The 13,913-nt window shown below is 41.9% G+C and overlaps 1 protein-coding gene across 29 annotated transcripts in view; it reads right to left on the bottom strand.

Moving 5' to 3' along the window:
- The window catches only part of magi2a (membrane associated guanylate kinase, WW and PDZ domain containing 2a), an 888,182-nt gene that overhangs the window by 3,611 nt on the left and 870,658 nt on the right, over positions 1–13,913 (bottom strand). For 23 of the 29 annotated variants that reach the window (XM_086010373.1, XM_086010375.1, XM_086010376.1 and 20 more), the window contains one exon: positions 12,351–12,489. In XM_086010373.1, coding sequence (XP_085866499.1) covers positions 12,351–12,489 — 139 coding nt within the window. Of the gene's footprint in view, positions 1–2,802; positions 2,912–11,548; positions 11,660–12,350; positions 12,490–13,913 lie in introns of all 29 variants that reach the window. The other 6 variants (XM_086010396.1, XM_086010397.1, XM_086010403.1 and 3 more) reach the window with 3 other exon arrangements.

The following is a 13,913-nucleotide window of genomic DNA, read 5'->3' as shown; positions in this document are numbered from 1 at the left end:
AGCGGTGATCTCATTGAAACATACAAAATTCTTACAGGGCTTGACAGGGTAGATGCAGGGAGGATGTTTCCCCTGGCTGGGGAGTCTAGAACCAGGGGTCACAGTCTCAGAATAAGGGGTCAGTCATTTAGGACTGAGATGAGGAGAAATCTCTTCACTCAAAGGGTGGTGAATCTTTGGAATTCTCTACCCCAGAGGGCTGTGGAGGCGGAGTCATCGAGTATATTCAAGACAGAGATCGATGGATTTTTGAATATTATGGGAATCACGGGATATGGGGATAGTGCAGGAAAGTGACGATGAGGTAGAAGATCAGCCATGATCTTACTGAATGGCAGAGTAGGCTCGAAGGGCCAAATGGTCTACTCTTGCTCCTATTTCTTATGTTCTTAAACAAACACTATCATTTCAACTATCATCTGCAGTTTAATACTGTAATATTAACCTTAATCTACAAAAAAGGTTTAAAAACACAATTTTAATTTGAAAACTGTAAATACTTTAATTCTGCTCACCTTATTTTTCCCTATTTCTCGCCACCTTATTTTTTTTTACATTGTTGATTTTTTAAAATATCTTAATTCTTTTAAAAATTAACAAAATGTTTTCCTCACCCTCTTTCTATTTTTCCTGGCTCCCACCAGCCTTTTTGGAGGTGGGAGGAACTTGCAAAAATAGATTTTGATTGGCTATAAAAACAAATTCAGAACCAGTTTTTCACCAATCTTAAATCAAGAGTGAAAATGGACCTGGCCACATCATCAACCTGAGAAGGTCAATCTATGATGTGTCAAACATATTAAAGGAAGAAGGACTGTGAATGAACAGGTATACTCATCTGTGATCTACAGAGCTGAAGTGTACCTGGATGCGTAAGCGTACTAAGTGATGTGATATTTTGTCGAAATCGAATGACTACTTTCAAATGCAGCAGTTGGGAATTTCCTCAGCGTTGCTCCCCCTCCAGAGGTAGGGCGGAAACCCTATTTATTATATGTATATAAACGGGGAACCTGCTGCACTTCTGATGAAGTTACAGCAGCGGAGAGGAAGCAGCTGTGAGGAAATTGCCGGCAGGTAATCACTGTGGAACCCTGAAGCCGTTCATGTCCTTTCAATTTGATGGCTACACAACTGATTTCTCTTAAGCATATAATTGGGAAGAAATTTAGTTTCAAAGACATGGTCAGATTAAACCTCTGCATTTAACAGGAATTTATCAATATTAGTGTGAATAACTTCTTCTTCTTAGGCAGTCCCTCGGAACCGAGGATGACTTGCTTCCACATTAAAAATGAGTTCGCAGGTGACTGATGAGTCCAATGCGGGACCTACAGTCTCTGTCACAGGTGGGGCAGACGGTGGTTGAAGGGGCGGGTGGGCGGGGTGCTTGGGTTGACGTGCGCTCCTTGCGCTTGGCTTCCGCTTGCTCCCGGCGAAGAGACTCGAGGTGTTCGGCGCCTTCCCGGATGCTTCTCCTCCATTTTGTGCGGTCTTGGGCCAGGGATTCCCAGGTGTCGGTGGGGATGTTACACTTTTTCAAGGAGGCTTTGAGGGTGTTCGTGAAGCGTTTCCTCTGCCCACCTGGGGCTCTCTTGCCACACTGGAGCTCCGAGTGGAGCGCTTGTTTTGGGAGTCTTGTATTGGGCATGTGGACAATGTGACCCGTCCATCGGAGCTGATTGAGCGTGGTCAAAGCTTCGATGCTGGGGATGTTGGCCTGAGCGAGAACACTGACGTTGGTGCGCCTATCCTGCCAATGGATTTGCAGGATCTTGCGGAGGCAGCGTTGGTGGTACCTCTCCAGTGCTTTGAGGTGCCTGCTCTACATGGTCCATGTCTCTGAGGCATACAGCAGGGCGGGTATCACTACTGCTCTGTAGACCATGAGCTTAGTGCCGGGTTTGAGGTCCTGGTCTTCAAAAACTCTCTTCCTCAGGCGACCGAAGGCTGCACTGGCACACTGAAGGCGGTGTTGGACTTCGTCGTTGACATCTGCCCTTGTTGACAATAGGCTCCCGAGGTATGGAAAGTGGTCCACGTTGTCCAAGGCCTCGTCATAGATTTTGATAATCGGGGAGCAGTACTGTGTGGCGGGGGCAGGTTGGTAGAGGACCTTTGTCTTACGGATGTTTAGTGTAAGGCCTATGCTCTCTTATGTTTCGGTGAAGGTGCTGACGATGGTTTGGAGTTCGACCTCCGAGTGAGCGCAGACGCAAGCGTCGTCTGCATGCTGTATTTCGACGACAGAGGATGGGACGACCTTGAATCTGGACTGGAGACGACGGAGGTTGAACAGTTTCCCGTTTGTTCTGTAAATTAGCTCCACTCCAGTGGGGAGCTTACTGAGGGTGAGATGGAGCATTGCAGCAAGGAAGATCGAGAAGAGCGTTGGTGAATTTATCAATATAAGTGTGAATAACAGAAGAGTACAGAATAACTAGCTCAGGGTCTGGTGAAAACTGTATTGTACATTTAAGGGTTAATTTTCTGACTCTGTGCTACTGGTGGGGAGCCATGCCAGATGGTAGAACATATCAGAAATTTGGATGTGTGCTGCTCATGATGTCCTGACCATTATTTTAAATCCGTGTGTAATGCCCTCCCTGCCGGAAAACCCTTGCTGGCAGCACGAAGTCGGATAATTACCTCTCTACAGTGCTATCAATTTATGTCCGATCTACTATAGTAAAAATAAGATAAAGAAACATTACAAGCCTAGCAACAGCAGCATAAATCGAATGAATATTTAGACACATATCTACATGTTAAAATTCAAACGGCTTGCTTGCAGTAGCTCACTGTTTTCTACAAGTCTGTTAGTTTGTTTTGAGGCTTTTTGTGTTTGTTCCTGTAAGCTTTTACCATACAGTCAGGTTACAGTCAAGTTGTAATATCCCTAAAACATAACCTGAAAACAAAGAGAGTAGAGTTACAGGGAAACAGGAGCAGCAAATGATTGAAAGGCTCCAAACAGGGAGTATAAACTCTTCAGACCTGTTCCACTCAGCATAAGTCCAGCAGGTTTAAGTATTTTTTAATTCTTAAATGAGGAATAAATAACTTTAGTTAGTGAAACATGGCTACCAAACTTTTTCAGGGCAATGATCTATTCTTAATTATGCTTACAACTTGTGTTTTAAGCACAGTATTTCATAGCAATCTTGTACCCAGCACCATCAATATTTGCAGTCTCATGCTCCACAGAATATGCTTTCAGACATGGAGCGCATGATAGATATAGTGATGCTGTTACTCTACTTTGCTATCTTATTTTAAAGCAACAATAATGTTGGAAACAGATGCTTGTGATAAATCTTTAAAAAAAGAACTCCAGCTTACTTAAAAAATAGTGCTTTTTAATAGTTTACTTATTAGCATTATCCTCTCCCAAGTGTCCTGAAAAGTACTGTGTTATGGACAAATCAAGATTGCAACATTGCACCTGATAAATTATTTTCCTTCCTGTGCCTACAGGACATACTGAGTACGATATAAATGTGACCTGACTGCTCACCCTCTGGAGTGCTGCTTTCTAACATGATACAATATTTTGTTTCATAAAGTAAGGCATTTCTTTGTTACAAAGCAAAATATTACATTCTTAAAAGAAAACTAAAAATTGTAATTTTCATTCTGCTCTATTGCCGTTTGGCCAGTATTTATATGTGTATATCAACTCTTGTATTTGCACGTTGTGCCTTGAAATTGCATGGGCAGCGATTCTAGCACTTATGCCAAGATCTCAGCTCACTGGCAACCTGCAGTGCTGACCCTGCCAGTGTGTGCAGAGTAGGGGGTGCATCTAATCTGCATGGAGCTGGCAGGCACCCATGCCATTAGGGGCATATCTCACAGGCCCAGAACTTCTGTTTTGAAGGGGGGTTGCTGGGTTTTACTGCCCCCCCAGAAAGAAATAGGTCATAGCCCATTAGCCCCTTATATCAGGGGACTACTCCAAAGATTTAAAAAAAGTCTTCAAGATTGTCAGGAGTCCTGGCCTCAACCACAGCCTGGACACCCCCTCTCCTCCCCAGTGAGATTCATCTGCATCATCTCACTCGGCACACTGTCATCCAAATTTAAACTGGGTCCCTCTGAGGCAGACATGTTGAGGAGACCCAGAGTAGGGAGCACCCATTCTTGGTCCTGATTCCTTATTATTAGTGGCCTTGTTTGGGGCAGGTGGATGCTCTGTTCCCAGACAAGACCACTGGAAACTCCAGTGTAACATGTGGACCTGGCATTTATGGTGCCTGTAGAACCTGACCCCATATCTTCTGATGATGTCTTCAAGAGGCAGCAAAGTTCCAAAAATAGATCCTTTGGGAGACTGTAGAGGTAGCGGCACGGGCAGAAAGATAAGTCATTGCTGGAGATGCTTTAGCTATGTTTGGATATGCAAGAGTGAAACCAGGCAATAGCAGTCCAACTGAGCTGGACAACAAAGGAGAGGCATTGGAGAAGAATGGTGTGATCGACTGCGTCAAAGGCTGCAGAGGGGGCAAGCAGGATGAAGAGGGATAATGCACCACATTCTCACTCACAGACGATGTAATTTGTGACTTTAATTTGGGCTGTTTCAGTGCTGTGGCGGGTCAGAAACCCAAAATTCAAACATGGAGTTGCGAACAGGTGGACACAGATTTGGGAGGCGACCAGTTGTTCAAGGACTTTGGAGAGGAAAGGGAGGTTGGGGATAGGGCATTCATTTGTAGAGACAGAGGGGTTGAGCTTCGAGTTTTTGAGGAAGCAGAGTGATAATAATGGTTTTGAAAGCTAGGGGAAGAGTACCCGAGGAGAGGAATCCTTTGACTATGTCAGCGGAGTGGGCCTTTGGTGTACGGCAGCATCCCCGCCGCTGGGCCAGAAGGCGTAGGGTTTCAAACCCCACTCCAGACAGTCCTGGCAAGTGGAGTCGGAGCTCCGGCTCTAAATTCTGGGTTGACATCCAGCGGGATACTTGCGTCCGTGGGTGTGGGTGGCCCCCCCCCCCCTCGTATGGGTTGTGGGAGCCCGTAAAACCCTCCCGCCATAGGACTAACCACCCTAATGGCTGGTACGAAGATGGTTACAGTCACGGAAGGAGCGTTAATCGTGGCCAGAAATCCTTCCACCACTTCATACAGTTCCCCAAAGGGAACAGTGTGAAGACACGTACGACGACGACTATGTCAGCTAGTATGGAGGCAAGGATGGGAAGTTGGGTGGTCAGTGGTTTGGCGGGAATGGGGTCAAGCGAGCACGAGGTGGGTCTCATGGACAAGGCGAGCTTGGAGAGGGAATGAGGGGAGATAGGAGAGAAACTAGAGAAATATGTGGGCTCAGGGCTAGGGCAAGAGGGATTCTGGATAGGTTTGCCTTGGTGATCAAGAGGAAGGGGAAATCAGCAGAGGCAGCTGAACAGGACAAAACTGGGTAACCAATTTTCAGTAAAAATAATGGAAACTCCCAGGATTAAAATTAGAAGGATTGAGAAATACTTTGTTACTTATCAGTCAACATCATTTCAATTTGTAAGTTGCTGTGCATGTGTGTTGATATGGCTCACTAAAATGACCGGTAGAGGATCTGTTTCTGGATTTAAATTTAGTTTTCTGACATAACCCCAGTAAGGATTACAGGGCAAACGGCTACAAGACTGGGTGTTAGGTGAAGCATAAATGCAATGATGGATCCCAAGAAACACTTCATAAAACAACTTAATAGTGGCATGAATAACGAGACACAGAAGAAAATTAATAAGCATAGTAATAAGCTCTCACGTTTAATTGTCTTCTGAAAGTGTTACTAAATTATTCATTTACCACACCTTAGCAAATGATCAGAAGCGAACTGAAGTCTGATATATAGGTAATAGCAACACTTCTGATTATTATGATGTCATCACATTGTTCTTAAACATTTCATGGAAGGTAATTTGAACTTAAATACAAAAGGTTATCTAAAATATCATGGGAGTGATTTTAAACTCTATGCCTGGCGGGAACAGGGTGGTAGCGCTCCCAAGATAGCAATGATTCACTTAATGCTTCGTTCCCACTCACTGCCATTTTGCTTGGGGCCTCCAAATGGTTACATCAGGCTTCTGCCTATTTGTAACATGCTAATTGTTGTTGTGTGACATCCATGGGACCTGGATGCAATGTTGAGGTACCAATGGCTGGGACGTGCGTGGCACATGCCCTGCCCATTGGTACCTGGCATTGAGCAGCCTAACCTGGTCTGGAGTTGAGGTGTTGTGTATTGTCCCTGACACAAGGGACCAGACGGTGAGCTGCTGCCTGCCTCCTATTGTTCTGGGATCATTCCCTGCTGCTCCTTTCTCACCTGCTCACTGGATCTTAGCTTATTAAAAGGGGTTGATACAGACCACTTCTGAAAAGGTAGGTTTGTTTTAAAAAAAAAATTGTTGGGCAAGGAGGAGCATGAAAGCTACTTTAGGCCCCACAAATAACTATTGGCCCACTGCCTCGCACCGCACTTGCCTCCCACCCCCAAAGGACAAAGTTTCCCGTTCAGCTCTGTGTTCAAGCCGCCAGAATTCCACACCCCACGTAACATTTACCTATCCTTAAATCTTTCTATTCTTTTGCGATCTTTCTTTGATTGATAAATTGTGTTATTCATCTCACTATAAAACAAAAAGTGGAATATTTTATTTGGGGCACTCAAATAAGGTAAATGCAATAACATTTGCAACAGTGGACAAACATCACGTGATCCAATGTCATGTGATTAAGGCATCACGAGCGGTGTCACGTGATTGAATGCCATGTGATCAAAGGTTAGATCATCAAATCTCTAGGAATATGTCAAACGAGAGTTAGCAAACCTATTACAATATGTTCTGGAGATATTTGGCAGCATGGTTGTATTGTATTGAATGCTGTAGAACATAGCCGTAGAAAGTTGCATAAGCCAGTTAGTGGATGAAGACAGGCAATAAACCATGGCAAAGGAAGGAGAGGACAATGAAGAACTAGCAGAAGCTGAGCAGTCACTGGATGAAGCAGTATTGATTCACAAGGCTATAACTGAGCAGTTATTTTCTTGAGGCTAGGCTTTTATGGTTCAGCAATTGTTCTTTCCTGTTTTTCCCCAAATCTGCCATTTATTAATACTATTATTTGGAAAACATAAATTTTGTGTCTTCTTTAAAAATTACAATTATAAAGTACTGTGTGCTTAACATGATGTGCTGTTGTGCTACCGCTTTTTGCTATAAGTGAACCACAATATTTCTACTTCACTACTCCTACATGTGTGTCACTGGAAGGAGCAGGTGTGGAGTATTCCAGAGGGATCTGCTGTGTTGCAGATCTTGAAGATTCTGCTTGTGTGCCAGAAAATGACGAACCTGTTAGTGATGCAAAATAATAACTCACAGAATATTGTGTTAATGGTGCAAAGTGATGGAGGCTTCACAGAAAACTGTGTCAATCATGAAAAATGACAGAGAGTCCCACAGATGATTGTGTTAGAGATGCAAAGTGGCATGGGACATTGCAGAATATTGGGTTAGTATTACAAAGTGACATGCGATATTACAAAATCTCTAGACAGTGATGCAAAGTGACACAGAATCTCAGAAAATATTGAATTAGTGACACAAAATGTCACGGGACTTCACAAAATGTCATTGTGTTAGTCAAGCAAAATGACAAGGTAATCACAGAGTATTAGGTTGGTGAATTGGGACAACATGGGATATCGGGTTAGAGATGGGGCCTCACAGAACTTTGAGCTGTTTTGGATGGTGAATTATATTTGACATAAGATAATATATCTTTTTTTATATTTAATTCATTCAATTGCCTGGAAATATTCATGGAATTTTGAAAAAAAATGATGAAAATGATAGATTTGCTGATCTTAGCAGGGATAGCAGTTTAGGCACTACATTAGACAGCGTTCCATGGGTAAGGAGGAGAAAAATCCCATTCCTGATCATTATCCAGTGATCTCTGCTGGGAAGTGTGGACATTAGGGGCTTGGCTGTGATTTTGTCTGTGGTTTGAGTAGACTTCTAACATTGGGGGTGAGTTTCCACAGAGGTTCTTCCACTTGTCTATCTTAACTCCAATTGAAGAGCCATGAAAGCTCTGGAAAAATGGCATAATCAGCGCTTACACTGTTTTCCCCAGGTTTCTGTCGCTCTTGTGCCAAAATTAAGGTGGACGAGCAGGAGATGCTCTGCGGAAATTCATCTCCATTCACTGTCTAGATGAGAACTTGTATAGAGACAAATGTCAGAGGCTCACTGTTTCATTGCCCTTCCAGCTGATACGAAGACATGATGCAAGAATTCAGGCTGACTGGTTTTAGTCGATCAACCGATTACTTAAAAATATATATATAAAATTCGCAATAAAAACATTGTATATATATTTTTTAAATGCTGAAATTTTTAAATCTTGAATATATGCTTGACATGACATGAAAGGATTATCATTATTTTCATAGAATTATATAGCACAGGAGGCCATTCAGCCCATTGTGGCTGTACTGGCTCTTTAAAAGAGCTATACAAATAGTCCCACAGCCCTGCTCTTTCCCCATAGCCCTGCAAATTTCCCATTTAAATATTTATTCAATTCAATTTTGAAAGTTACTATAGAATCTGCTTCTACCACCCTTTCAGGTAGTGCATTCCAGATCTTAACAACTTGCTGCATACATTTTTTTCCCCTCATGTCACCTCTGGTTCTTTTGCCAATTACCTTAAATCTGTGTCCTCTTACTGACTCTTCTATCACTGGAAACAGTTTCTCCTTATTTACTCTAGCAAAGCCCTTCATGATTTTGAACACCTCTATCAAATCTGCCCTGAACCTTCTCTGCTCTAAGGAGAACAATCCTAACTTCTCTAGTCTCTCCACATAATAGAAGTATCATAATGGTACCATTTTAGTAAATCTCCTCTGCACTCTCTCCAAGGCCTTGACATCCTTCCTAAAGTGGTGTCTAGAACTGGCCACAATACTCCAGCTGGGGCCTAACCAGTGTTTTATAAACGTTTAGCATAGCTTCCTTGCTTTTGTACCCTATGCCTCTGTTTATAAAGCCCAGGATCCCGTATGCCTTTTTAACAGCCTTCTTAACTTGCCCTGCCACCTTCAAAGATTTGCAGCCTTGAATCTCGGCCAGGAGAGACCTGTACATCAAATCTGCTGGAAAGAACAAAGGAGAGGCCCAGGGAAAGAGCTCAGAGTCTCTTCTAAATCGATGCAAGGAAGGTCAAATCAAAATGAACCTGCAAAGTACTGCTCAGTACCCAAAACTCCTTCACACAGCGTTGAATCTCCTCAGAAGTCTCTCTCTCTCTCAGAATTCATGGTGCAAAAATGTCACCGACAAAAAAAGGCAGGAAGCGGTCGTCTTTAAACAGCGCTCCCCCAGTCCCTTCCCGACTGCAAAACGCTCCCCTCTACCTGTCGTTGCTAGCGGCAGGCGGAAAGACAGGGGGCGCCACTCAATATCCGGTCCGGGGCGCTACAAGCTCGACTGACGTCACGATCTGCAGACGCAGGAGGACGTGCCAGTAGTGTTTAGCGCCGCCGCAAAATGTCTGGTCAATTTTGCGAGTGGCGCAAACATCGCCGTGCCCGGGCGCTAGTTGCTTTGCGACCCATTAGCGCCCTCTTAGGGCGCTAACGGGAGGCGCAAACAACTGAATTTTTCCCCCAACCATTCACCACTACACCTGCTTTATGTCCCTTAGCCAAATTCATATCCACGCAGCCCCTTTAGCTTTTGCTAACAAGTTTATTATGTGGTACTTTATCAAAAACTTTTTAAAAGTTCATATACACAATCGCACTACCCTCATCAACCCTTTCCGTTAAGTCAAAGAACACAATCGAGTTTGTCAAACACAATTTGCCTTTAACAAATCTGTGCTGGGTTTCATTTAATAATCCATGTTTTTCCAAGTGACAATTAATTTTGTCCCAGATTATTATCCCTAAAGGTTTTTCCACCACTGCCGTCAGGCTGACTGGCCTATAGTCGCTGGGTTTATTACTCTCCCATTTTTTTGAACATTTGCAATCCTCCTGTTCCCTGGCACCACTCCCATATCTAAGCAGGATTGGAAGATTGTGGCCAGAGCCTCTGTAAGTTCCACCCTTACTTCCCTCAGTAACCTAGGCAGCATCCCATCTGGACTGGGTGACTTTTCTACTTTGAGTGCTGCCAACCTCTTAAGTACCTCCTCTTTATCTATTTTTATCCTATCCAATTTTTCTACTATCTCCTTTACTGTGATATTGGCAGCATCCTCTTCTTTAGTAAAGACAGATGCAAAGTACTCATTTAGTACCTGAGCTAAACCCTCTGCCTCCACAAGAAGATGTCCTTTTTGGTCCCTAATCAGCCCCACCCTTCCTTTGGCTACCTTTTTACTATTTATATGTTTATAAAAGACTTTTCGATTCCCTTTTATGTTACCTGCTAATCTCTTCTTGTACACTCTCTTTGCCCCTCTTATTTCCTTTTTCAGTTCTCCTCTGTACTTTCTGTATTCAGTTTTGTTCTCTACTGTATTATGAACCTGACATTTATCATAATCTTCCTTTTTTTGTTTAATTTTATTCTCTGTATCTTTAGTCATCCAGGGGGCTCTATCTTTGGATGCCCTTCCTTTTCCCCTCGTGGGAATGTGTCTAGTCTGTATCCAAACTATCTCCTCTTTGAAGCCCTACCATTGCTCATTCACTGTTTTTACCTGCCAATCTTTGATTCCAATCCACCTGGGCCAGATCTCACTGAAATTAGCCCTCCTCCAGTTGAATATTTTCACATATAATTTTCCCTTGTTCTTTTCCATTAACTATTCTAAACCTAATGGTGATAAAATTTGAAGTTCAAGTTGTATTTTTAAATCATGCCCCTCAATTTTCTATTTTCTCTTCTGAAGGTGTTTAGTTTGCAGGGCTACATTTCCAAGAAAGCCAGACACTCTCCAGTAGCTTGCTAAGTGGTCAGTGTTCATGTATGAGTCCAGACACCTAATGACAGCTGCTATTTGTATGCCTGAACATGTATTTATGAAAAGGTCTGTTAACTCTCAAAATGTAAAGATATACGGTTAGGTTGATGTATCAATCTGAAACAGAATGAGACTACCTTATTCTAGTTCTGAACTTTGTTTTAAAGCATATCTTGTAGCGTCAATACTAATTCATAAAATGTAATTTTAATTTCAAATTACTGTCAAGATATTTAAGAAGGACAAATCAAAAAAGTATAATATTTTGTCAGAGCCACGGGGCCTTGGGTAATGTGTAGAAAAGTTAAAAAATCCAACAACTATAGGAGATTAAATGTACATAATATATTGTGTAAATTAGCAGATACTATTTAATTCTACAGTTATTGACTTTTGAACTATAGTCAGTTATTTTTTGATGGCAACTACTTCTGTTAGTAAAATGTTTCACCGAGTTTACCATAATTAGCTCAACCATAAACCATGTTAAAATGCAATTATGTGAAATGAAGTCTAAGGTTTTAAGAATGGTAATACGCATGCAGATTTACAAACCGTGTCTTTAGGGTGGCCCAATAGGAAGAAATATGGGGACCCATGCTTGTCACTTTTCATGCACATGGAGAGACTGGAAGGTACCATTCCTAAAGGAAGGGGAGGAACAGCCTAGGACCAATCATTAGAATTAACAGAACCAGTGACATAGATATTAACACTACTGTTAGCACAAAGATATCTAGTAAGCTGTTTAGCACAGTAAAGTAGAAAATTTAAAACAGGAAAGAATTAAGTTAAAACAAACTGCAAGATAGTAAGACATGCAGAAAGTTAAATTATTAGTTAGAAGTTAAAACGTAGATTATTTAGTCCTAGTTACTAGTTGTAATTTTTTTTTTAGCTACGTAGTTGTAATCTGTAGTACTCCTAATAAATCATAATTGGCAACCAGCTATCATTAACCTTTAACATTTTAATGACATTTTTAATAATTTAATTATCTACTGTTTCTTGTGCCAATGTTTTGAAGCACGTCGATTCATGCCTTGCTAGAGGAAGAGAAAAGGTGGTTTGATTAGCAAACTTTCATTTGACGGAAACAGAAGGCATTGCAGTGATGCTAGGTTAACAGAAATTAATGGAGTCTGTAATTAAGTTTTTATGCCAAAATTCAACCAGGTGCACAGCATATGTTTAAGTGTACAACTGCAGGCTTATAAGCTATACCTTTGTCATAACTTGATTAGTAGCTAGTTGCCAATCTAACACACTGTACTAGTACCTAAACAGGCTGTTAAGATACTGCTTTATTCTTTATTAGCTACATGGAAAGTGAGCTGGTCTAGAATATAAAACCCACCATACTCAGGCACTTGACCTGTCCCCCGTTTAAGAAGGAGACGCACTCTTCTCCCTCCAGATTTGATCAGCTCTATCGCTCTGGCATGGGTCATTTCTCTTGTGTTTTCTCCATTAATTTCAATGATTTGATCCCCAACCTGTTGAGAACAAAAATAAAAATCGGATGAGGACACAATGAAGCATTGAAGAGAGCTAATCCATAGCTATCAGTAAACTGTTACTAAGATTCTTGCCACTGAAATGCAAATTTCTATTTTTATTTTATGAAGTTTTTTTTCAAATAGCTGGAGTCATTGGGGTTGCTAACCCTCCTCCTGAAGTCTCCAGGAATTACAGATTAATCTCCTAGACACTGCTGTGAGCAACCAAGGATAAAAATCTTTAGGGCATTAAAAAAAAATTGGGTGTTTCTTTTCATTTTCCTCAAACATTTTAAATTATTAGTTATAAAAATATTGGAGATGGGGAAAAAAGGCTGTTTGAATGGGGGGGGGGGGGGTGGTGGCTGGATGCGACAGGCCATTTAATGAAACCTGCAGGAATATGTCCAACTATGGAAGGCAGTGCTGGCTGCCCTGCATCACACATGTAGAAAATGGAGGATAGCAGTCTGTCAATGAGAAAGAGACAAATGCCTGTGTTCAGAAACTAATTAAATTAAAGTTACTTTGAAGCCTGAGACAGGCTTATATGAAATCTAATATATGTAGATTGCCAGATATGGTTATGATCGGGTCATTGTTATTTTCATAATCTTCACACTCTTCCCATGGAGAATAAAGTGAAGTACTGGAAGGATTTGTAGGCTAATTAACAGTCTGACAGGCCGTGACATGAATGCTCCTTCCATAGAAAGAAAGACTTACATTTATATAGCGCCTTTCACAACCTCAGGACATCTCAAAGCGCTTTTACAGCCAATAAAGCATTTTTGAAGTGCAGTCACTGTTGTACTATAGGAAACACGGCAGCCAATTTGTATACAGCAAGGACCCACAAACAATTATGTGATACTGATCAGATAATCTGTTTTAATGATGTTGGTAGAGGGATAAATATTGGCCGGGACACCAGGGAGAGCTCCCCTGCTCTTCCTAGAAATAATGCCATGGGATCTTTTACATCCACCCGAGAGGAAAGACAGGGCCTCAGTTTAAAGTCTCATCTGAAAGACAGCACCTGTGACAGTGCAGTACTCCCTCAGTACTGCACTGGAGTGTCAGCCTAAATTTTCTCTATGGCTATTAAGCTGTAGCAAGCATTAAAAGAGCAGTGTTATTACCAGGTTCACTAAAGTAATAACTCTGCAGCAAAGAGGAATATCTGCCAGTAAAGTTAAGATGGTACCAGGGATAACTTATTTGATTCACGTTGTCTTGCTGAACTGTCTTCGGGGTGGAGCATGCTGATCCAGACCTAATTTATATATATCTTGAGACCTAATTATATATACTGTCCAGTATGACTCTCCAGCATGGTACATGGCCTGGCTGTACTGACTGAAAAGCTACTTTCTGTGTCTCAATGAACTGTTTCATGTCCTGCAATCCATCTAAACTTA

Source organism: Somniosus microcephalus, chromosome 17, assembly GCF_052327205.1.
Source record: "Somniosus microcephalus isolate GS21.2 chromosome 17, FLI_Smic_1.0, whole genome shotgun sequence".
Classification (NCBI taxonomy): domain Eukaryota; kingdom Metazoa; phylum Chordata; class Chondrichthyes; order Squaliformes; family Somniosidae; genus Somniosus; species Somniosus microcephalus.
The sequence above is the reverse complement of the archived record's forward strand: the minus strand, read 5'-3'. Positions and strand labels throughout refer to the sequence as shown.